The sequence below is a fragment of the Pan paniscus genome, chromosome 1, assembly GCF_029289425.2.
Source record: "Pan paniscus chromosome 1, NHGRI_mPanPan1-v2.0_pri, whole genome shotgun sequence".
NCBI classification, from domain to species: domain Eukaryota; kingdom Metazoa; phylum Chordata; class Mammalia; order Primates; family Hominidae; genus Pan; species Pan paniscus.
This window is the reverse complement of record NC_073249.2, coordinates 11,644,245-11,668,579: the sequence shown is the minus strand read 5'-3', so window position 1 is coordinate 11,668,579 and position 24,335 is coordinate 11,644,245. Positions and strand designations below refer to the sequence as shown.

At 39.4% G+C, this 24,335-nt stretch overlaps 1 protein-coding gene across 4 annotated transcripts in view; it reads left to right on the top strand.

Moving 5' to 3' along the window:
- The window catches only part of RYR2 (ryanodine receptor 2), a 788,503-nt gene that overhangs the window by 447,479 nt on the left and 316,689 nt on the right, over positions 1 to 24,335 (top strand). For all 4 annotated transcript variants that reach the window (XM_034949586.3, XM_055098600.2, XM_055098645.2 and 1 more), the window contains 5 exons: positions 1,908 to 2,149; positions 6,107 to 6,299; positions 9,130 to 9,346; positions 12,597 to 12,701; positions 17,259 to 17,362. In XM_034949586.3, coding sequence (XP_034805477.1) covers positions 1,908 to 2,149; positions 6,107 to 6,299; positions 9,130 to 9,346; positions 12,597 to 12,701; positions 17,259 to 17,362 — 861 coding nt within the window. The remainder of the gene's footprint in view (positions 1 to 1,907; positions 2,150 to 6,106; positions 6,300 to 9,129; positions 9,347 to 12,596; positions 12,702 to 17,258; positions 17,363 to 24,335) is intronic.

The window sequence follows — 24,335 nt, the reverse complement described above, 5'->3', positions numbered from 1 at the left end:
CTCAATATTAACCATCATATCCCCCAAATGAACACAAATAAATGATAAGAAATAATGGCTTACAATCAACAAAACGCTGTGTATGATAGTAGTAACATTGACATACTGTATCTAGCAGCTAGCCTGGCGAAACTGATAACTTCCTCCTGTTTTAAACAGAAATTTGGGGTTTGTTGTGTATTTCTATGATGTGTTTTGGTTTTTGAGACAGAGTCTTGTTCTGTCACCCAGGCTGGAGTGAAGTGGCATGATCTCAGCTCACTGCAATCTCTGCCTCCTGGGTTCAAGTCATTCTCCTGCCTCAGCCTCCTGAGTAGCTGGGATTACAGGTGCACACCACCACACCCAGCTAATTTTTGTATTTTTAGTAGAGACGGGGTTTCACCATGTTGGCCAGCCTGGTCTCAAACTCCTGACCTTATGATCTGCCCGCCTTAGCCTCCCAAAGTGCTGGGATTACAAGTGTGAGCCACTGCACCCAGCTAATGTGTTTTTTAAAAATATATAATATATATATATACTTATTGCATATTCACTCTATGGCAAAGACTTTACATTTATTCTATTATTCAATCCTCACAAGATGCTTAAATTTATAGATGTTTACCAGTCCATTTTCCAGGAGGATAGATGGAGGATGAGCAAGGTTTCATAACTAGTGCCAGGTCACAGAGCTAGCAAATGGATGCTCAAATTTTCTCTCTTGACTCGGAAACCCATGGTCTTCCAACTGCACTTCCAACCACACTGTGCTGGAAAAATGGAAATTGTTAGGAAATGGATACAGCTGGTTTTTTTCTTTCGCTCCTTTTGAGGAGCTCCTTTTTAAAATAAATCAATTACATATTAAATTATGTTACCTCTGCTGAGCTGGGAAGCAAAGTCCAAACACCTTCTATGTTTTTGTTTGTTTGTTTGTTTTACAGTATTGATTTAAGATTTCCTTCATGATTCTTTATATAACAGACCTGCCGTTCATGAGTGATATGTTCTGAGACCTTCATTCATTTCTACCTAGTATTACCATAGAGTATATGTCCACTCCTAAAATGGAATTAAATACAACTTACTGTTGTATTTTTTCTGTTCACAGTGAGGCATAATGAACAACAAAGCTTATTAATCACCTTGGTTCCTTCATAAACAACATGACCTACCTCAGCCCCATGCCCCATGTGACACAAAGCTTAGCTTAGGAAAATTTCTCCATGTCCGGAATTCCTAATAACTCCATTAATTCTAAAAGTCTGCTCTGAGTGTCTCAGTTTATGACATAAATATGATTAATGATACACAACATGCTGAAGAGGAATTAAGACAAAATAACATTAGTTCCTTGGGTGACACTGCCAAGAAATCTCAGAAGCAAAACTGCTGATGGAATGTTCACAGTGAAGCTGGCTTTCTCTGTGTACTACCTCAGTGGTAGTTTTAATAATTTTTTAGTAATTAAGGAAATATATATTTAATATGTAGCATCTTAGAGAAGCATGACTAATGTTTAAAATAGTGAGATATGGCTGGGCACGGTGGCTCATGCCTGTTATTCCAGTGCTTGGGAGGTCGAGGCAGGAGGATCACTTGAGCTCAAAAGTTTGATACCATCCTGGGCAACATAGCAAGACCTCATCTCTACTAAAAATAAGAAGGAAAATTAGTTGGGCGTGGTGGCACTCGCCTTTAGTGCCAGTTATTCAGGTGGCTGAGGTGGGAGGATTCCTTGAGCCTGGGAGATGGTGGCTGCAATAAACTATGATTGCACTACTGTGCTTCAGCCTAGGCAACAGAGCAAGAGCCTGTCTCAATAAAATTAAATGAAATACAAAAGTGGAAATTGTGAGATGTAAATGAAAACAATGAAAGGTTTGTTTGGACTTTCCTTACATGTGATTCCCGTCTCTTTAAAGCATGAGACCCAATATTTTTCTGGGCGTCAGTGAAGGTTCTGCTCAGTATAAGAAATGGTACTATGAATTGATGGTGGACCACACAGAGCCCTTTGTGACAGCTGAAGCGACTCACCTGCGAGTGGGCTGGGCTTCCACTGAAGGGTATTCTCCCTACCCTGGAGGGGGCGAAGAGTGGGGTGGAAATGGTGTTGGAGATGATCTCTTCTCCTATGGATTTGATGGCCTTCATCTCTGGTCAGGTATGTACTATCCATTTCCTTTCACCGTGTTCCAGAAGATCTTTTGCTGGGCATTTCTGAAAGCTATTGGTGCTGCTTCCATTGGGCACTTCTATAGGGTATTAATTATTCCGAAATTTAGCATTGAGATGATGAGTAAGAGTGTTGAGGAAAAAGCAGTATTTCACTAGGGGAAAAAGAAAATGCTTAAAATTATAGTACATTTCCAAGGGACTGCCGAGCTTATGAACAATGCTGTGTATTTCAAGAGTACATTTAAATAAGAGTGTATTGCTTAGGAACAATACTGTATATTTAAAGAGTGCATTCCAAAGCGTGAATGAACTGCAAGAAACTTGTGAGTTTTCTGCTTTAATTGGTATGTTTAAAGCTTTAGTTGCCAATGTAAAAGAACAAAAAACAAATCTTGGAAAATAATGGGAAGAAATAGACTAAGTTCAGCCTTCTGTTAGATAATGTAATGGTGGGAAATCAATAATTTGTGAAGTGTGGTATGAGGACTCAGATCATAACAAATGACACTTTGTTTCAGAAGTATAAAATGGTTTAAAAATAAAGGAATAGGTCATTTCACCAGCTACCAACTCTTAGCTTTGATGGTTGAGTATATATTAAAAATGAATACTTTATATTAAAAAATAATATTCTTTTCTCTGATTCATGAAGAAGTAGAGTTTGGTTAGCTCCATTTAAAAGCTTAGCTCTTGATTATGTAGATTTTTTAGATGTTAAAATTCATCTGGATTCTGCAGACATAAGCTTATATTAATAAAGCTGCATTTGGAATATAGTCCTGGTATGATCTTGGCATAGTTTATAAATTATTTAGCATATGGAAGATACAGAAAGTTACCTTAAGTTATAAAGCTGAACTTTGCCTCATGTGGAGTACAAATGATAGACATTTATGAATGCTTTATGGGCCTAAAACTTATGAAAAATAAGAAATAAGTTGAACTACACCTAAGACTTTATGCTAATGAGTTTATATCTAAAAGCATTCCATGTAGTTGTATCTAACAATGATACTTACTGAATTCTTTCTTCATTGAGTGCCAATAGCTCAGTTGTCTAGACGAGAGGAAGCTGTATTTTGATTTTTTGTGAATTTTTAATTTTTTTTTTTCGAGACAGAGTCTTGCTCTGTTGCCCAGGCTGGAGTGCAGTGGTGCAATCTTGGCTCATTGCAGCCTCTGCCTCCCGGGTTCAAGCGATTCTCATGCCTCAGCCTCCTGAGTAGCTGAGACTACAGGCTTGCACCACCATGCCCGGCTAATTTTTATATATATTTTAGTAGAGTCGGGGTTTCACCATGCTGGCCAGGCTCATCTTGAATTCCTGGTCTCAAGTGATCTGCCTGCCTCCGCTTCCCAAAGTGCTGGGATTACAAGTGTGAGCCACCGTACCCAGCCTCAATTTTTAATTTTTGTGAGTACATAAAAGGTATATATATATTTATGGGGTTGAAGCTGTGTTTTGCATATTTCATCTAACCTCTGAGGAATGTGGTTGGAGTCCTTACAGTACTGTAGACTGCTTTGTACAAAGGCGACCTGTGCCAGCCAGACCATAGTCACAGTGCCTTGTTCCCACAGGAAAATTGTCCTGCTGACCAACCAGAGAGAAAGAGCCCTAACTTCAGAAGACCTATTAAACACAAAATAGGGCTAAAGTCCATGTTATAAAACATTTGAACTATAATCCTTTAGATACTATTACCCCCTCTCTCTCTAGCTCCTAGTATTGCTCTGCAGGAAATAAGTACTCAAATGAATAAATGAAACACGTTGACTTGTTTTCCCGTTACACAGAGATTAGATTTAAAAAAAAAACATTGATCGACAATGCCAAGTTGCTTTCATTTAGTCTCTCCATACAACAACATATTTTACTATTTTTGTTTTGTATTCAATTTGAAGCTTTTTCTTTCAATACATTAAAAGTACCTGGTTCTTATGGAATTGAATTGTATGCGTTATACCTTTTATTACAAAGTATCTGTTCAGTAGAACAATAAGAACAACAAAAAAAAATTTAGTGAATCTGTGGACATGTACCAGAAAGGATGATAGGCAGTGGAATTTCAGGAGAAAAGCATCTTGAAATTTTATTCATTTTTTTTAAATGGCAAGAAAATACGTATCATGTCAGGCCTACAGTTGAAAAGTATTTTCTCTTAAGCCACTGGGAGTCTATTAAATGCTTTGCTGATTTTAGATTCGTAATTAATGAAGACAAATCTAAATTAGTTGGAATGTGAGTTATGAAGCTTGAATTCATAGTAACAGATAACCTTCTTGGGGGTCGTTCTCCTGTTTTCTTCTTAATGGTTGATGTACAATTTGAAGTATCAAATATCAGTGATTTCCAGGATAGAGCACCTTCTCTGCCACTTAACATTTTGTAATTGGAGAGTGGCAGTATTTCTTGGAACAAGGATTGGGCTCATAAGCAAAAGTTTTTAGCTATGTCTTCATTTCTTCTCTTCAATTTAAACTTTGTGGTGTTGCTACACTTCCTCTCTGTCAATGCAGAACTGGATTTTGGGAATCCAGGTCCCAGGTGTTTGAGAGGACCAAAAGTATAAAAAAATCTTGGTGCTTTGAGAGAATTTAAATATAGAATTAGTGTGGAGGAATGTACAGGAAAGCTGGGTACAGGTTTCTAATACAGGGTCTATAAAGCTATCGTATCCCTCCAAGTGAAAAATATATTTGATTATAATAGATATTGTGTAAATAACATTGCTATTAGCTACAGATCTTGGTACAAACAAGAAACTAGACCTTTTTCTGCATTGCTTTTATATGATTTTTTTTAAAAGCTGCCTTTATTATATTCAGCGAATTCTAGAAGAGACACTTGATAGTGAGTTTATTGCCTGTGGATTTGAATATTGGTAAAATAGAAAGTGTCCATATTAAAAAAAATAGGTATTCTCTACTACTGGCATTTCAAATATGTCCTTGGTAGAGATATTGGCATGCTAGAAATAAAAAGAATTATTAAAAATACAAAGCGTGTATCACAAAGTCTATTTTTGTCTTTGCTCAAATTGAAGGTTTTGTTTATGTTTATGAGCATGTGTGTTTGGGAGGACCTTACCTTCTTTTCTTTCATTGTGCAGCGAGAAGCAGATGCTCTTGGGACGAATTAGCAAAGGAGTTCTTCGAATCAGGAATGGCCTTAGACCATAGATTGGTCTTGCCGGGGCAATAAATAACATTTATCCAATATCATTTTCACACCTCCAGTTATATCCTGCTTTGCTTAAGAAGCCAACCAAGATCTTGTGTGAAATAAATGCAAAACTATAGGCCGATTGGCCTATAGTTATCTCACAATAAGCAACGTGCTGCAGGAATGAATGATCATATTTTCTGCTTTCGTTATCTTTATGTATTTTTATTTTAAATTGATAGAATGAAGGGAGTTTAGCATTTGAAAAAGGGACTGACATGAAGTACCTGCTGTGCCTGAGACTCTGTTACTTGTAAAACATTAATCGTCAAAATAACTAAACAAGGTGATGGTACTTGGTGTTCTGTTTATAAGACATCCAAATTAAGAGAAGTTAAGTAATTTGGTTATGGTCTTACAAGTAGTAGATGGTAAGGTAGCTATTTGAAGTCCCTGGAGATGTTCCTTTGACATCATTGTATAATCTGCTCATAGATAATTTCTGGATCAGTTGCCATCCATCTACATGCAGAAATTTCTGTGTATCAGAAGGTCCATTTTACAACATAAGTAGCAGCCTGACTTCTGAAATAATCTTTTTTTTTTTTTTTTGGACAAAGAGTTTAACATGTAACATGCGTTTACATTCAAGATTTATTCCTTCTGATGTTGTGCATTGGTTTGTCACTACCTATTCAAACCTTTTGACTTTGGCTCTGAAGCTGATTCTCTGAGATAAAAAAGACATGACCTTCCTTAATGTTTTCCCCCCAATAGGTTGTATTGCTCGTACTGTAAGCTCACCAAACCAACATCTGTTAAGAACTGATGATGTCATCAGTTGCTGTTTAGATCTGAGTGCCCCAAGCATCTCGTTCCGAATTAATGGACAACCTGTTCAAGGAATGTTTGAGAATTTCAACATCGATGGCCTCTTCTTTCCAGTCGTTAGTTTCTCTGCAGGAATAAAGTTAGTATGTCTATGTTTTTTGGTCTCTTTCCTTTCTCATTTCTCATACCTCCACAGAAGACTCTGCACTGCCATTCCCCTTCTTCTCTAACCATTGTTTGTCTCTCCTGGGCACCTGTCCTCTGCGCATTTTGCCTGTGCCTTGAAGGAGGAGGTAAGGCTCACCTAAGATGGGCATCGTGCAAGCCTGAATGCTTTGTTTACGGATCCCACAGTGTTTAGATGTGGGCAGTCTCCCTCAAACCAGGGTCCTGAACTATTTCAAGGTGTTTTTTTTTTTTTTTTTTTTTAGTTCATTTATTTAGATGAAATGAGCAAGGCTGTTTTAAAAAATACTGCTTATTTTCTTGTATTTTCATTCATTTTCCTTTTTTAAGACATAGTTCCTCACCCCATTGTACACCCTCTTATTTCAATAGAAATTAAATATCCTTTTTGTTGATGAGGCCCAGATGGCTTTCTTCAGTGTTCCCCTCCACCTTTGTTCTCTTTATTCCTTTATTCTCTGCCCATGGTCAATGATGCCAAGATGGTTTCCTCACACTCTTTCCTTTTTTGCTATTACCAGAGGGAAACAAATTAAAGTGATAATCCATTGTAGTTCTGCAAATGAAACTTTAATAAATGATGGTCTGTTATAATAAGTAACTACTCTGTCACTTATTTTTATACACACACACACCTGTACACTTAGAAGGACTCCCTTTGTTTCAGTTATTCTTTTAGTTATAATTCTCCCAGGAATAATTCCTAGTTACAAAAGCATCATATTGAAGAAGAAACAGAGTAATCATGAATATTAGCTATCCACGTACCAGTTACTTTTTGTGATGTATTTATACAAATTATGTTTCTATAAGCTTCTGGAATGTTTTAACATTTTTATTTTTCCTCACTTTTCTTTGCTTTTCTTTATTTTTTTGGACTGGACCTGATACACAAATTAGAAAAAGAATTATGGCCAGGTGCAATAGTTTGCACCTGTAATCCCAGCACTTTGGGAGGCTGAGGTGGAAGGATTGCTTAAGGTCAGGAGTTTGTGACCAGCCTGGTCAACACAGTGAGACCCTATCTCTGCAAAAGTTTTGTTTTGTTTTGTTTCTTTAATTAGCACCTAGTTTTGTATGCCTGTAGTCTTAGCTACCTGGGAGGCTGAGTTGGGAGGATCACTTGAACCCAGGAGCTGGAGGCTGTAGTAACCTGTGACTGTGTCACTGCACCCCTGCCTGAACAACAGAGTGAGACCTTGACACAAAAAAAAAGAATTACAAGGAAAATGAAAAATTTAAATTTATTTTTGTAAACCCGAGGGCCCCAGGAAATATATATCATTTAACTGTTTCAAAAAGTGTTGTTTAATGGAACTCAGATTAAAATAGTTTTGCTTAAATGAGCAGAATGTATAAAAGATTTTAGTAAGTTCTTTTTCGTTGTTGAGATTGATAAACAATTAGCAATAAGGTTACCTGCTTTCTTCAAGTTGAAGTGACATCAGAATCTCCTTTAAAGCAGCAGTCCCCAACCTTTTTGGCCTTAGGCACCGCTTTTGTGGAAGACAATTTTTCTTTTTCTTTTTTTTTTTTTTTTATTATACTTTAAGTTTTAGGGTACATGTGCACATTGTGCAGGTTAGTTACATATGTATACATGTGCCATGCTGGTGCGCTGCACCCACTAACTCGTCATCTAGCATTAGATATATCTCCCAATGCTATCCCTCCCCCCTCCCCCCTCCCCACCACAGTCGCCAGAGTATGATATTCCCCTTCCTGTGTCCATGTGATCTCATTGTTCAATTCCCACCTATGAGTGAGAATATGCGGTGTTTGGTTTTTTGTTCTTGCGATAGTTTACTGAGAATGATGGTTTCCAATTTCATCCATGTCCCTACAAAGGATATGAACTCATCATTTTTTATGGCTGCATAGTATTCCATGGTGTATATGTGCCACATTTTCTTAATCCAGTCTATCATTGTTGGACATTTGGGTTGGTTCCAAGTCTATTTTTCTACGGGCTGGGGCTGGGGTTGAAGGTGGGGATGGTTTCAGGATGAAACTGTTCCAGCTCAGATCATCAGGCCTTAGTTCGATTCTCACAGGGAATGAGCAACCCAGATCCCTCACAGGCACAGTTCACAATAGGGTTCGCACTCCTATGAAAATCTAAGGCCACCGCTGATCTCACAGGGGGCAGAGCTCAGGCGGTAATGCTCTCTTGCCCACACAGCTCACCTCCTCCCTTGTGCAGCCTGGTTCCTAACAGGCCGCAGACTGGTACCCGTCGTGGCCTGGGGGTTGGGGCCCCTGCTTCAGAGAATTTCATTAGGAAATTGGACATTGAAAAGTGACCAAGAAAGTGAAAAAAGAATCTAAAAAAAAAAAAAAAGAAAAGAAAAGTGACTGGTTTTTCCCCTCATTCCTTGTTAAATCCTGTAATTTTAAGCATATAGATATTTAGATCAGGTCTTTTCTTTATCTGTCGGTACTTTGGGACATTAAGTGACCAGTTATTACGGACATGCACTTCATTCCCGTAAGAATGTGGTGCGTGTGCTTTTGGTTGCTTCTCCAGCAGGTGATGTCTTCACTGACCCATTAATTAACTTGAGCAGGTTTTCTCTTTTGATGAATATGGTGTCCTCATGTTTTACCTTTTACAATTAGAGGCCCTTGAATTCTAAGGTGATCACATTATGATGGTACGTAGGGGAAAATGTGGCTTCTCATAAAATACTTTTGTACTAACAATTTTTCCCTAAGATTTTGTGAATTAGAAAACTTTAATGTACACCAGAGATAAAATTGGCTCTAACATGCATCCTTTTTAGAGTACGCTTTCTGCTTGGAGGGCGACATGGAGAATTCAAATTTCTTCCTCCACCTGGGTATGCTCCTTGTTATGAAGCTGTTCTGCCAAAAGAAAAGTTGAAAGTGGAACACAGCCGAGAGTACAAGCAAGAAAGAACGTACACACGCGACCTGCTGGGCCCCACAGTTTCCCTGACGCAAGCTGCCTTCACACCCATCCCTGTGGATACCAGCCAGGTACCAAGATCCACTCGAATGGCAATCGCTGGTATTGCAGCCATTCCGATACACGGTGGCTTTTCACTTGGACCACAACCCATAGGAACGAATTTCACAGTAATACAGTTGTACAGTTGACATGTAGGACTGAAATGAGTCTCATAAAATAACACTTACCTTTACCATGTCCACTCACTCATTTTCTATTCTATTCTATGTTTTTGTTGTTGTTGTTGTTGTTGTGATGGAGTCTTGCTCTGTTGTCCAGGCTGGAGTGCAGTGGTGCAATCTCGGCTTGCTGCAACCTCTGCCTCCTGGGTTCAAGCGATTCTCCTGTCTCAGCCTCCCAAGTAGCTGAGATTACAGGTGCCCACCACCACACCTGGCTAATTTTTGTATTTTTAGTAGAGATGGGGTTTCATCACATTGGCCAGGCTGGTCTTGAACTCCTGACCTCAGGTAATCCACCCGCTTTGGCCTCCCAAAGTGTTGGGATTATAGGCATTAGCCACTGTGCCCGGCCTCTATTCTATGTTTTAAGTAGTTTTCCCAACCCAATAAACTGATTCCCTAATGTACGAACAGATTACAACCTGAGGTGTTAAAAACACTGTTCAAGGTTGTCTTTAAAGTTTTATTAAAATAATTAATATTACTTAGTTTATAAAGTGCATATTATACTTTTCATGCACGTCTGTGTGAAGAGACTACTAAACAGGCTTTGTGTGAGCAATAAAGCTCTTAATCACCTGGGTACAGGCGGGCTGAGTCCGAAAAGAGAGTCAGCAAAGGGTGGTGGATTCTCATTAGTTCTTATAGGTTTTGGGATAGGCGGTGAAGTTAAGAGCAATGTTTTGCGGGCAGAGGTGGATCTCACAAAGTACATTCTCAAGGGTGGGGAGAATTATGAAAAACCTTCTTAAGGGTGGGGGAGATTACAAAGTACATTGATCAGTTCGGGTGGGGCAGAAATAAATCACAATGGTGGAATGTCATCAGTTAAGGCTATTTTTACTTCTTTTGTGGATCTTCAGTTACTTCAGGCCATCTGGATGTATACATGCAAGTCACAGGGGATGCGACGGCTTGGCTTGGGCTCAGAGGCCTGACAATACTTTTTAAAATAGGCAATAATAGCAACAGGTGGAACTTAGTGACAAAAATCATGCAAGAAATTTTAAGGTATAATAGTGTTAAGATGATTTAATATCTGGGGTAATGTACTGCACTTGAAGTAATATCATACAGATGTGACACACGCCGATCTTAGAGTGTAGTTCTTAAGGCCCCAACCTTTTTGGCACTAGGTACTGGTTTCCTGGAAGACAATTTTTCCACGAGCCGGTGGGCTGGGGTTGAAGGTGGGGACGGCTTTGGGATGAAACTGTTCTCTCTCATATCGTCAGGTATTAGTTAGAGTCTCATAAGGAGTGCGCAGTTCACAATAGGGTTCACACTCCTATGAGACTCTAAGGAGAATATAGAGAAAGATGAGGATGCCGTATAGGAAACATGGAGTTTTCAATTTCTTCTCATTTCCTTCTTCGATACGCTTATTTGGAAGATATTTAGCTGACTTTTATCTTGGGTATAGATTAAGATCATGAACTCTAGAGTCTTAATTTAGAGATTAAGATCATGAACTCTAGAGCCAAAGTGCCTGGCATCAAGTACTCTTCCCTTAGGGGAGCTGCTCACCTTCTTTACTGGGATGCTTAGAGTATATTTGTCATAGTTAATAGATACCATATTACTTGGCAAATAGTCACCCAACAAAGTTAGCTGTTGTTCCTCTTTTTCTGTTTCATAGATGTAATGGTGTTCTGAGGTTGGCTATGAATTAAATATCGATTTATATTGATGGTGAAGTAGCTTCAGTGAGGTTGTTTAGATATTCAAAGTTTGTTTCTTAGTTTTTAAAGATCAAAGACATTGCTTCCAAAGTCTGAACTTGAATTAATACCATGCCTCCGAAGCTTCAGTTGCTTAGCAATCAGATTTTTAGCTCCTCAAATCGTATTTCTTGTTCCCCCTTTTTATATCATGTTGTTAAAATACACATGCAAACATTGTTCATGGTCAAAATTCAGTTTGCATTGCCCATTGCTAAAAGGTGGGAGGGTATGTATAGTGCAACCTAAGTTTATGGGAAAAAAGATTTGGGAGACTAGAAATGAACAACTAGATGATATCACGGTAGAAACTGAAGGATTACCTGAGACCCAGATAACCTCTCTCAGGGAAAGGAAACAGTTATCACCTGCTTCTCGTGGGAATGCCACCTCGTCATTGGGCATTGTGGTCATTTGCCCACTCTATGTGTTGCGAGACTAGCTGTGGGGTCACACAGAAGTGCTTAATCAAGACGTAAACAACCAGTCCCTTACCTTGGGTTTTTTATGAACATTCAATTTCTTCCTTTTAATGGGAACATGTAAAGATTTTGTTTCTTTTCTGTGAAGCTTATATTTAGAAACCACTAACAGTAACAGAGTAGAGTGTAGGGGAAGATATCAATCACTAGTCAGACATTTATACGCTCAAAGATCCGATGGACTATAATGTGGGCACTGAATTGCCTTTACCCTGGCTAATGAATGCTGGCCCGGTTGGTGTAAGAGCTTTGGGATGATTTCTCATTTTAAGTCATACATTCCTTGGTAGTAGCCCCATATCCATTAAACATCTTTTGGTTGTCCCCACCAACACTCCTTTTTTTTTTTTTTTCTGGTGGCTCATAAATTGATGATTTGGAAACCTAAGTTGTCAAAAAAAAAAAGGTACCAAAATTTATTTAAAGAATGTCATGAAGGCTGGGCGCAGTGGCTCACTCCTGTAATCCCAGCACTTTGGGAGGCCGAGGCGGGCGGATCACGAGGTCAGGAGATCAAAACCATCCTGGCTAACACGGTGAAACCCCGTCTCTACTAAAAATACAAAAAAAAATTAGCCGGGTGTGGTGGTGGGCACCTGTATTCCCAGCTATTCGGGACGCTGAGGCAGGAAAATGGTGTGAACCCGAGAGGCGGAGCTTGCAGTGAGCAGAGATCGCGTCACTGCACTCCAGCCTGGGCGACAGAGCGAGACTCCGTCTCAAGGGAAAAAAAAAAAAAAAAAGAATGTCGTGAAATAGATGGCTTAGAACTTTGTTCTATGATTACTGGTTTATGAGGCAGTTTTATTTAGTTCAATTTGCAGTGAAGACTGTTGGCACTGCATCTTATTGCATTTGTTTCTGATGTGTCTTTTTTCTTTTTGTAAATTTTAGATCGTGTTGCCTCCTCATCTAGAAAGAATAAGAGAAAAACTGGCAGAGAATATCCATGAACTCTGGGTTATGAATAAAATTGAGCTTGGCTGGCAGTATGGTCCGGTACGTAATTTTGAAATTTATTTTCGGATTCTGTGAATACATCTTTCTGAAAACATAACTTTTTCTGCCTTTTCCCGCTATGGGGTGACATCAATCAGTTAGTTGGATTGATTTTTTTCCCCCTACACGTTAGTTTTTGTGCAGTTTTGCCTTACTACATTATTGTAGTTAATGGGGCTGACAGGCATTATTGGCAGGTTCACTGAAGGATGGTCTAGCTGCCTAGACAATGGAAAGTTATCAGTCTCTGGGCTGAAAGTTGTATTTTCAAATCAAGGTTAACATATACAGATAATAGGCAATGATTTTTAAGCCACTTAAAAGATCTCAGTGAAATTGAAAGTGAAAACTGAAAATGAAAAGAAGGCAATTTACTTTTCTCTCGCTCATGTTTCTTTTCTTTCAGTTCCAATTGTGTGTAAAAGCGGAAACCTGTGGGCAAACGTTCCTAGTTGGTTTCACAGGTAGAATGAAGACTGAGAAATCATGATTGCACATGCTTCTAAATGATACTTTGCTAAAGAGCTTAGTTTACAACTTAATACAATTTAGATTTAAAACAAACAACTTCCTGTGTAATCCTAGTGTATATCATATACTTGTTTGTGTCAAAACCATGGTAATACTTTCATTTGTATGATATATTCTAAGTGTCCCAAAGGCTGTAACACTTTCTTATACCTGACTGAATATGGAAATTAATGTATTTACCCATCATAGTTTATTGCATTGAGCTCTGAATAAAGAATACTTAATATAACGTTAGTAGTAGTATCGTGATACTCCACACTACTCAGTAATATTTATATATTTATTCAGTGTTTTGCATTCTCGCATACAGATTATTAGGTCAAATTGTCATTACAGTGAACTGGGTTGTGTTGTTATTTCAGTTGTACTGGTGATGACCTAGCGGAGAGTTCTTGCAGTTGCTAAATGCCTTGGCAGGCATCACATAGCTGGTGAGTAGCAGCTCCAAGACTGGAATCAAGGTTTTCTAAGACAGAATTTAGAAAGTGACTGCAAGTCACTGTAAGGCTTGCTGAAGCATGACCAGAAAATGGGATGCTTTTATTAACTAAATGATAGTTAGACATTTGTTACACCAACAAACACTTGGGTACCTAGTTTTGTGCTACGTTCATCAATTTTTTTAATTTTTTTGCTATAGAGTTTTGCTCTTGTTACCCAGCCTGGAGTGCAATGGTGTGATCTTGGCTCACTGCAACCTCCACCTCCCCGGTTTAAGCGATTCTCCTGCCTCAGCCTCCCAAGTAGCTGGTTTTACAGACATGCACCACCACACCCAGCTAATTTTGTATTTTTAGTAGAGACCAGTTTCACCATGTGGCCAGGCTGGTCTCGAACTCCTGACCTCAGGTGATCTGCCCACCTCAGCCTCCCAAAGTGCTGGGATTACAGGCTGGATTACAGGCATGCCCGGCCTCATCAATTCTTAAAATTGAAGGACATGTATAAATGCTAAATAAAAGACTGGACCATCTATTAGTCAGTAGGAAGAGAGATGCTACAAATGTGTAAGTAATCAATTGCCAGAGGAATTACAGGCAACATTCTCCAGAAGTTTCAAAAATAGGAAGAGATGATTAGAGGCCAGGAAGATTTTTTAAAAAGTTCTCATTAAAAAAAAAAAAAACAAACAAAATGTAAAACAAACAGCAAAACCCCATATTATAATAGCAAATATTTCAACGGGCTTCTAAGATGATCTCCACTGCAAACTCCCAGTAAGTTCACCTAAGTGGTTATGTTTTGCAGTGGAACCTGAGGTGTGTTTCTTCTTTAAGAATTGACTAAAATATAAAGTCTCACTATTATTGATTCTTCCAGTTACATTTAGTTCTGGTTGATACCATACATCACTTTCCTGCCATGTTCAAGACACTCTTCGGGTTTTCAAATATTAAAGGATAATACAGTACCGTGGGGCCTTCTTGCCCTCAATTGACTCAAGTTATCCTTTGCTGGGTCCGAGGCCAGTTGAGGCAACACTGGGCTTGATGTACCTCTGGGGGAAACACTGAGCCCTTGGTCTGCTGCTGTTGTGTTAGCACCTGCACCTTTCCTGGTGCAGGAGGTGTTCTCTCATCTAATGTATGATTTGCAGTCTGCTTCTTTTCCAAGACCTTCCCTGAAACTCCTTTTTGTGTAGTAGTTAGAATCCTTGACCTTGTGATGTCAATTATTCTAGATTAAGATATGTGCCTGTTACTATGCTAATTTCATAAATTCATTAACATTTTAAATGAGGTTTTGAAGTATTCAAGTATATTTTTCTTTGGAGCAATTTATACTTAGCTACCCAGCATGCTGGATTTTTTGAAGAAGAGGAAGTTATCGTTACTTTGGGATATATTTCCCAGGAGTATGGTGCAAGGGCCCTATTTTGTGGAATAACAAGGCAGATCTGTCTATCATTTATTCGTCCCTTTAACATTTATTGTATGTCTACTATTTGCCTGGTGTGTTTAGTACTGGGGACCCAATTTTGAAAATACCTTGACTTTTAAGGTATTATGTTTGCCTTCTTGGCGCTTCCTCTTTAGTTGAATGATTGGTAGGCAAACAATTACAGAGTAAAGAAGTAATATTTAGCTCTTCCCAGGGAAATCAGGGAAGGCTTCCAGGAGGAGGTAAATATTTGATCCAAGACTGAGGGATGTGTACAAGATAGCTGGCAATCGGAAAGCATGACCGTGTAGCAGGCAGAGGACCTGGCATGTGTAAAAGCGAGGAGGCAGAAGAGACAGGACATTAGCCATGACCTTTCAGTAGCGCAGTGTTGCAAGAGGACACCTCTGCTGTGGTGCGGAGAAGAGGTGGGAAGCCAGGCCATGTATGCAGGAAGTGTGTCACAAAAGGCTTGGGAAGAAGATGATTTTATTCTGTAGGGGGCTAAAGAGCATTGAAAAATGCTTAGCAGGAAGGTGACAGACTTATGTCTGCTTTCAAAAGAAGCTCTTCTGTGAATGTGGAAAAGCAGAGAGCCTGGAGGCAGGAAGAGAGACAGGGAGAGGGCACAGGTACCTCAGGTGAGAGGCGACTCAGAGCCCCGCAGTGGGGATAGAGAGACATGATTACAGGAGATGTTTTGGTGTTCACGTATGGGATGTAGCAGGAGAAGGAAGGGAATCTGCGCAGATTTCTGGTTTCATTGAGACACTTGAGAAGATGATGGTGTTGGTTATTCTGGTATAGAGAGTAGAGACAAAGTGGAGATGACCTAAATAGGGAGATTATTTGTGGGTTCAACACATTCATTTTTACAAATGTTCATTTTATGTTTCGTTTGTAGGGTTAGAGATTTAGAGTTTAGAATAAAATTACATAACTCAATTTCATTTTCAAAGTTCTGCAATCAAATAAGTATATCTAATATATGATACTATATAAGTCTTGTTCATTCATAATGATGACCAGAAAGAAAGGAATAAATACATCATTTCTAACTTGGTGACTGCTGAAGACTTAAAAAAAAAAGCTCACTCATGTTTCTGTCCTTCTCATGTGGCATTTATAGGACCTGGTAATGATGCTCATGAACTAATTTGTTCCCTGACAGCATATGGCTGCCGTCTAGGTGCTGCCACGGCATTAATGCCGATGCGATTTAGGTCTCTGAGAAGATAATGAACCTAATTACTAATGCAAGGAGAAAGAACATCTTTCTCATTAATTCATTCCTAAAACCTTGCATTTAGTTTAATGTGATTGCTAATATGCAGTTTCAAGAATTAATATAAAAACCACCTGCATATGATGCTAATGGATTTTGTGAAGGTAGTAGGGTGATTTGTGAGATCAGGAGGTAACATGCAGGGGGTAAAAGGAACAGCTAGAACCACCTCAAAGTGTTTATGTCAGTCAGTCCTGTCGTTAATTGATGTCTGTAATCAGTTTGGTTCTATACAGGAAAATCACTATGAATTAAAACTAAGTCATTGCCACACCCTTCTTATACAGGATTTATTTCAATTTATAAAACGTGTCAAGTGCCTAGGACATACCAGGCATGTTTAAGGTGTTTGGGACACATCAAAGAACAAAAGAGACCAAAATCTTTGCATTTTTGATCTTCTAATTCACGGAGACAGACAATAGCCCAATAACTCAATAAATCCAATCTGTTAGAAGGTGTATGGACCAAAAAAAAAAAAAAAAAAAGAGTAAGCTGGGCAGGCAGACTGTCCTAATTAGACAAGTGGGCAGGGTAAACCTCACTGAGAAAATAAGATATAAGCAAATGCTGCAAGGAGCTGACTGAGTGAGCCTGTGGGAATCTGGGGTAGAAGTCTGCATGGCGGGGGTTCATGGAAGCTCTGTCAAACAGAAGGGAAGGAACGAAGATAATGCCAGCTTTTACCAGTGACCTCAGATACTCACTGCGCCTGAGAGGTTGTGGGGGCAGCTTTGCGGGGGTAATGATCTGGGTGTTTCTTCTTGCCTTCTGCCTCCACTTTCTACCACACAGTTGAATTCCATTGCTAGTGCCTGGCATTGGAGACTATTTTATGTCAATTTCCTGTCCTGTTTCAGGTTAGAGATGACAACAAGAGACAACACCCATGCCTGGTGGAGTTCTGCAAGCTGCCTGAACAGGAGCGCAATTACAACTTACAAATGTCGCTTGAGACCCTGAAGTGAGTTTCTTAACTTTTTCTATTTTCCAACCTGCCTTCCCTGAAAAAAAAAAAAACAACAACAAAAAAACAGGTATTGATGCTATATGTTAATTGAGCTGTGAAGTGATTTTTAATTCCAGCTAGAACTTTTTATAATGCATAAGTGGATTGGATCAGTATTTGTTGAGAATAAGACTTTGACCCTGTTAATTTGTGTCCTCTTGTTCTACATCAGTGTTTTGCAAAGGGTGTCCTACAGATGTATATGGGTATTATGGATGATGAGGATTTTGTGACCTGATAGGATACAGGTCCACGGAATGTGGGCTGTGGACCGGGACTGTGTCAGTCACAAATTGTTACTGGTTTGTGACTAAATAAGATATTAAGAGTAAGTGTTTATAAACTTCTATACCAATTTAGGGAAGCAATTTTACATATATTGAATCTAATGATTTAAGAAATGTGAGGTCATAGCCTGTATGTCTTCATTTTGAAAATTCAGTTTTCTTGTATTATATCAGGAAAAACCACAATAGACCAAATATTAAAAGAAAATTAGTTCTTCACAATAGGTAATTTGAGAAGCACTGATTTAATATGTTTAAAAGATGCTAAATTCAAAGAGTTAAATAATTTAAAATTTTTTGCTGATGCACTTTTCAGAACTTTGGGGTGAAGTCTGTTTATGGTATTTCCTAAACTGATTTCACCATAGCAGCCTGTTTTCAGAGCATACCTATGAGGACTATTTATCTGAGCAACATATCTTTGGTTTTGTTTTAGTTTTTTAAGGAGCCAAAGTCAGCTGGGCATAGTGACTCGTGCTTATAATCCCAGCCCTTCGGAAGGCCAAGGCCAGTAGATGGCTTGAGCCCAGGAGTTTGAGACCATCCTGGGCTACATAGTGAGACCCCATGTCAACAAAAAATATGAAACTTATCTGGGCATAATGGCGCACACCTGAGTCCCAGCTACTTGGAGGCTGAGGTGGGAGGATGGATTGAGCCTGGGAGATTGAGGCTCCAGTGAGCTGTGATCATGCCACTGCACTCCAGCCTGGGTGACAGAGCAGGACCCTGTCTCAAAAATGATAGTAATAAAAATAAATTAAAAAGGAGCCAGAGTCTTGCTATGTTGCCCAGGCTGGCGAGCAACGGCAATTCACAGGCTGGATCATGGCGCACTGCAGCCTCCAACTCCTGGGTTCAGGTGATTCTCTGGCCCAGTCTGGGTATCTAGGACTACAGGAGCTTGCCACTGCATCCAGCCTGAGCACATATTTTGAGAAAAGCTACTGTAGAGTATTTTATATCACCCAGTAAAGGCAAATTTGCTTTTTAGTGATTGCTGCCAGTTGACCTCTTGATTTTGCCCCTTACCTTTGCAGACCGAATAATGGGACTGAAATGGAATAAAGGAAGGAATATAATTTCGAATTTTGATATAGAAAAGTAAAGAGAATATTTTTGCAAAGCCAGTAACTTTACTCTTGTCCTCCTTCCATCCTTGATGTCCCATGGAACTGGATTTGTTCCAATAGGTCACTTATCCTAATATGTTTTTATATTATGTACAAAACTGTAGTCCTTTTTGTTTGTTTCAGTTTTGTTAAGAGTAGTAAGGAGTTATTTCCACTGAAGTTATTTCACCAGGGACCCGGAACATAAAATTTAAACCGCATTTCAAATTCTAGAATTTGGACTCGGGTATATATAGTCATGAGCTGCCTAACAGTGTTTGACTCAATGATGGACTGCATATATGATGGTGGCCATGAGATTATAATGGAGCTGAAAAATTCCTATGACTTACGACATCACAGTTGTCATAACATCCTAGTGCAATGCACTACCTTTTCTATATTTAGATACCCAAATACTTACCATTGTGTTACAGTTGTCTACAGTATTTGGTGAAGTAACAGGTACAAGTTTGTAGCCTAGCAGCAATAGGCTAGATCGTATAGCTTAGGTGTGTAGTAGGCTCTACGATCTAGGTTTGTACAAATATACTCTATAATGTTCACATAATGATGAAATCGCCTAAAGACCCATTTCTCAGAGTATATCCCCATTGTTAAGTGATGTATAACTCTATATCCTCAAGGATGCAGATTATCATGTAAATAAACACATTAGGCATAAGATTGAGCTTAGGGTCTACTAGGAACTTAAGAGAAAAAGCAATATATACACATCAAGTAAATTGAGAACCTAAAGGTTAAAAATGACAAGATTTGCTTGTAATAAAGAATGCATAATGAGCCCTGTGTCCTGAGTATGTGGATTCAGCATCTCTGATCTTCCTTTGCGCTCTTGACATGAGGCTTGTATATTTAGCTTAGTAATTCATAGCAGCTCATTATTTCTTCATCTTTTACAACAGAATGTTTTATTGAAAGGTCAAGGTCTAACATAATTTAAATTTGCAGTGCATTCCCTATTATTTTAGCAATTGACAGCTAAGCCAGCTATAGCAGAGAGTAAATTCTGGACTGTAGAAATCTCTGTATTTGCATTTAGCATGTTGTACCTTTGACTATTACCTGTAATCCAGTGTCATACCTACCAGCTGCTGGTGGCTGGTTTGGTTAATCTTCAGACTGCACGTACTGTGGTTTTATTCTCTCTGATGAATGTAAATCACCCTCTTCACAAGCAAATGCTTAACATTTCTTTGTTGATTTTCTTATAGCTAGTTTATATGGTTTTATGATGGACTGATTTTTATTTATTTATTTACAAATTGAATTAGGGGAAAACATCTATACTTCTCTAAGATTCATACCATGCCCAATTCCAAGGGTTTAGAGAAAGTACAGTACTTTCTTCCTATATTTCCTTTATTCACTTATTTAATTGGCAGGCCCCAGAGCAGCGTAGCTAAGAACACAGACTCTGGAGTTGGGTTGTCTGGATTTAAGGGCTTGGTCCACCGAGGAAATGTTGCTGGAGTCACTCAACTCCTCTGAACCCTAGGTTTTCTTCTCCTTAGTAGAATGAGGATCATAATGTATTTGCTTCATGGAATTATTATAGGGACTAACTAATAGGATATTGATAAAGGCTTTAACACCATATGTCTGAGAGGGAGCATAGTCTAGGTTTTTTGTTTGTTTAATAAATATATCATGGGAGGGATGAACAGCTTCATTTGTTTACATCTTTAGAAGTTCCAAATAACAAATAAGCAAGAAATTATTCCAGAATATCCCTTATTTTGGGTTGAGGAGCAATTTAATGAAATATGAATTTTGGGTGCTGTTTCTGTGATTTTTTTCTTATGTAAATTGTTGACAGTGACAACTTACTTTAGACTTCCATTGTCATCTGTGTATCGTACAGTACTGCGAAATTGTGACACTCTCAGAACAGCACAGTTTGGCAGATCATGCCTGCCAGATGACCCTCAAATGTGACCAGTGTTACCAAAGGTTCAGTTTCTGGTTTAGTTTTTACTATTTTCCAAATTCCAGATCTTAATTTCTGAATAAACAGCTCACGTTTTAGAAATAATTGATATAAGGATTTTTAATCAACATATAATACACATTCATAGAATTTATTTCTTTGGAAGTTAACAAAAATATAGTGACACTACAATGATATTTTTCCTCCTAGCCAAGTATTTTTCCTGAAAATTATTTTTAGATGATGTAGTGTGCTTGTGCACGTATGTGGTGAAGGGTGGGAGGAATAGTAGGGACCCAGGACACAGGGATGGAGAGGAAAGCAGTATGGAAGGGAGACAAATAACTGATAAGGGGAGAGGTGGAATTTTTGTCCAAGAGAGCAAGTTAGTTTCTCATACCTCTTTTCCCCCTCCTCCTCCCCCTCCCTCCCCTCCCTCCATCACCCACCCCTTCCCTTCCCTTCCCCTCCCTTTTTTTCCTTCCTTCCTTCCCTTCCCTCCTTCTCCTTCTTCTCTTCCTCCTTCTTTCTCCTCCTCGTCCTTCTCCGTCTCCTCCTTCTCCCTCTTCTCCTCCTCCCTCTTCTCCTTCTTCTCCTCCTCCCTCTTCTCCTCATCCATTTTCTCCTCCTCCCTCTTCTCTTTCTCCCTCTTCTTCTCCCTATTCTCCTTCTCCCTGTTTTCCTTCCCCTTCTTCCTCTTCTTCTCCTCCTCCTTCCTCTTCTCCTTCCCATACTTCCTCTTCTCCTCCCCCTACTTCCTCTTCTCCTCCTTCTTCTCCTCCTCCCTCTTCTCCTCCTCCCTCTTCTTCTCTTCTCTCTTCTTTTCCTTCCTCTTCTCCTTCTCCCTCTTCTCCTTCTCCCTCTTCTCCTTCTCCCTCTTCTCCTTCTCCCTCTTCTGCTTCTCCCTCTTCTCCTTCTTCCTCTTCTCCTTGCTCTTCTCCTTCTCGCTCTTCTTCTTCTCCTCCCTCTTCTTTTTTCTCTTCTTCTTCTCTTTATCTTTCTCCTTCTCCTTTTTCTATCTCTTCCTCCTCCTCCTCCTCTTCTTTTTTCTTTTTGGTTTCTTGCTGGCAACAATCTTCCCAACTTACTTACTTATTTATTTGTTTGTTTGAAGGAGTCTCGCTCTGTTGCCTAGGCTGGAGTGCAGTTACGCGATCTCAGCTCACTGCAACCTCTGCCTCCCAGGTTCAAGTGATTCTCCTGCCTCAGCCTCCCAAGTAGCTGGGATTACAGGCGCCTGCCACCACCTCTGGTTAATTTTTCTTTCGTATTTTTTTCTGTAGAGATGGGGTTTCGCCATCTTGGCCAGGCTGGTCTCAAACCCCTGGCCTCAGGTGATCCACCCGCCTCAGCCTCTCAGAATGCTGGTATTACAGGCGTGAGCCACTGTGCCTGGCCAATCTTCCCAAGTTCTAAATGTTGTGAATCTTTATGTTCAGTCCTGGGCCATTTCTTCTCAGTGTGCAAACTCTCTGAAGGTATTCTCACCACTCCATGACTTAATTACCACACAGGTGCTGATACCTCCCCAAATGTCCATCTCTACCCCAGACATCTGCTCTGAGTGACGGAATTGTTTGTCCTATCATTCCATTGACATTTTCCCCTGGATGCATCAGAAGTGACCTAGACCTATATAGCTTTATGTCCCCTGTATTTGCATTTAGGATGTTGAGTCTTTCAACATGCCAGGCTATTCATCCTGCTACACATGCCAGGAACCTGGGAATCACCTTTGACTCTTCCCTTTGTTTCATTCCTACTTCTATCCCATTATCAGGTCCCCCCACGTATACGTCACTCTTCTTCCATCCTCCCTTTCCACAGCAGTCAATCTGGTCCAAGCCACCATCATCTGTCACCCAGACTACCATAGCCATCTCCTAACTGGTCCTCCCACTTGCCGTCTTTATTCTGCACACAGCAGCCTGAGTTCATACACACATGTGCATTCATTCATATTTTACTTAAAACTGTTCAATGGCTTCCCATGGAACTTGGAGTCTGATATCTTCACAAGTGTGTGCAGGGCCCAGACAATCTGACACCCCTCCTGTTTGTCATCATGCCTTGCACCACTCTTTGCCTTGTTCCTTATGTTCCAGCCCTCATGGTCTCTTCCTGATAATGAGTTAAACTTTTTCCTGCCTCACTATTCTGTTCCCTTTGCCTGGAAAATTCTTCATTTCACCCTTAAAGGATCTCCTCCCTACTCATCCCTCAGGCCTTCATTTAAATATCACTTCCCTGATAAGAATTTCCTCACCACTTCCTTCACTTCCTTTATAACACCTGATAGTGTGTTTATAACTCTCACCACAATTTGTAATATCACTTTCTGAGGTTATTTAATATTTGCCTTTCCTTCTAGACCAGGGGTGTCCAATCTTTTTGCTTCCCTGGGCCACATTGGAAGAATTATCTTGGGCCACACACAAAATACACTAACACTAATGATAGCTGATGAACTAAAACACAAATCACAAAAAGATCTCATAATGTTTGAGGAAAGTTTATGAATTTGTGTTGGGCCACATTCAAAGCCATCCTGGGCTGTGGGCTGGAAAAGCTTGTTCTAGACTGTAAGCTCCATGAAGCCAGGAACTATAATTAAAAAAAAAAAGGTTTTATTTTTTAGAGCAGATTTAGGTTCTCAGCAAAGTTAAAAGACAGATACAGAGACTTTTCTTATGCCCCCTGTTTCCACAGGCAGCTGCCCTCAACAGAGTGGTACATTTATAACAATTGATGAACCTACATTGACACATCATTATTTTTTTTTTAAAGTCCACAGCATGATTTTTTTTTAAATTCACAATCATGTACCTAGTCCTCAAAAGGTATCCAGCGCATAACATTCTCAGATGCCAACTTGCTTAGATATTGCAAATGTACCTCAAACTTTGTGACTTTTTTATACCTTCAAATCTCAGGCTCCTTTCAGTGTCCTTCTCTTGTTGTGTTAAGTGCCCCTCAGAACACAACTCAGATATCTGGGAGTCATCCTGGACACATCCCTTCCCTTCACCCATGGCTTTCTATTGATATTTTAATCCATCGACTTCTTTATTTTCTTCCATTACTAATGTTACTATCACCACATCATCAACTCCAACATGATTGCCACCCTATGCTAACCTAGTCTAAGCTACCATTGTTTCCCACCTGAAATTATAATATCCTCCCAACAGATCCAATTGAAATACACTCTAGATACTCTCTTTTCTATTGTTTTTTTTGCCTTTTTAAAAATTGTACAAATTTACAGGGTACATGTGCAATTTTGTTACATGCATAAAGTAACAAAAGTCAGGACTTTGAGGGTATCCATCACCCAGTTAATGTATATTGCACCCATTAAGTAATTTCTCATCATCTACTCCCTTCCAATCCCCTCACTCTTCCAAGTCTCCATTAATTGTCATTCTACTCTCTATGTCCATGTGTGCACATTTTTTTAACACCCACTTATGAATGAGAACATGGGTATTTGCCTTTCTGGGTCTAGCTTATTTCAGTTAAAATAATGACCCCAGTTCTAATCATGTTGCTACAAAATACATGATTTCATTCTTCTT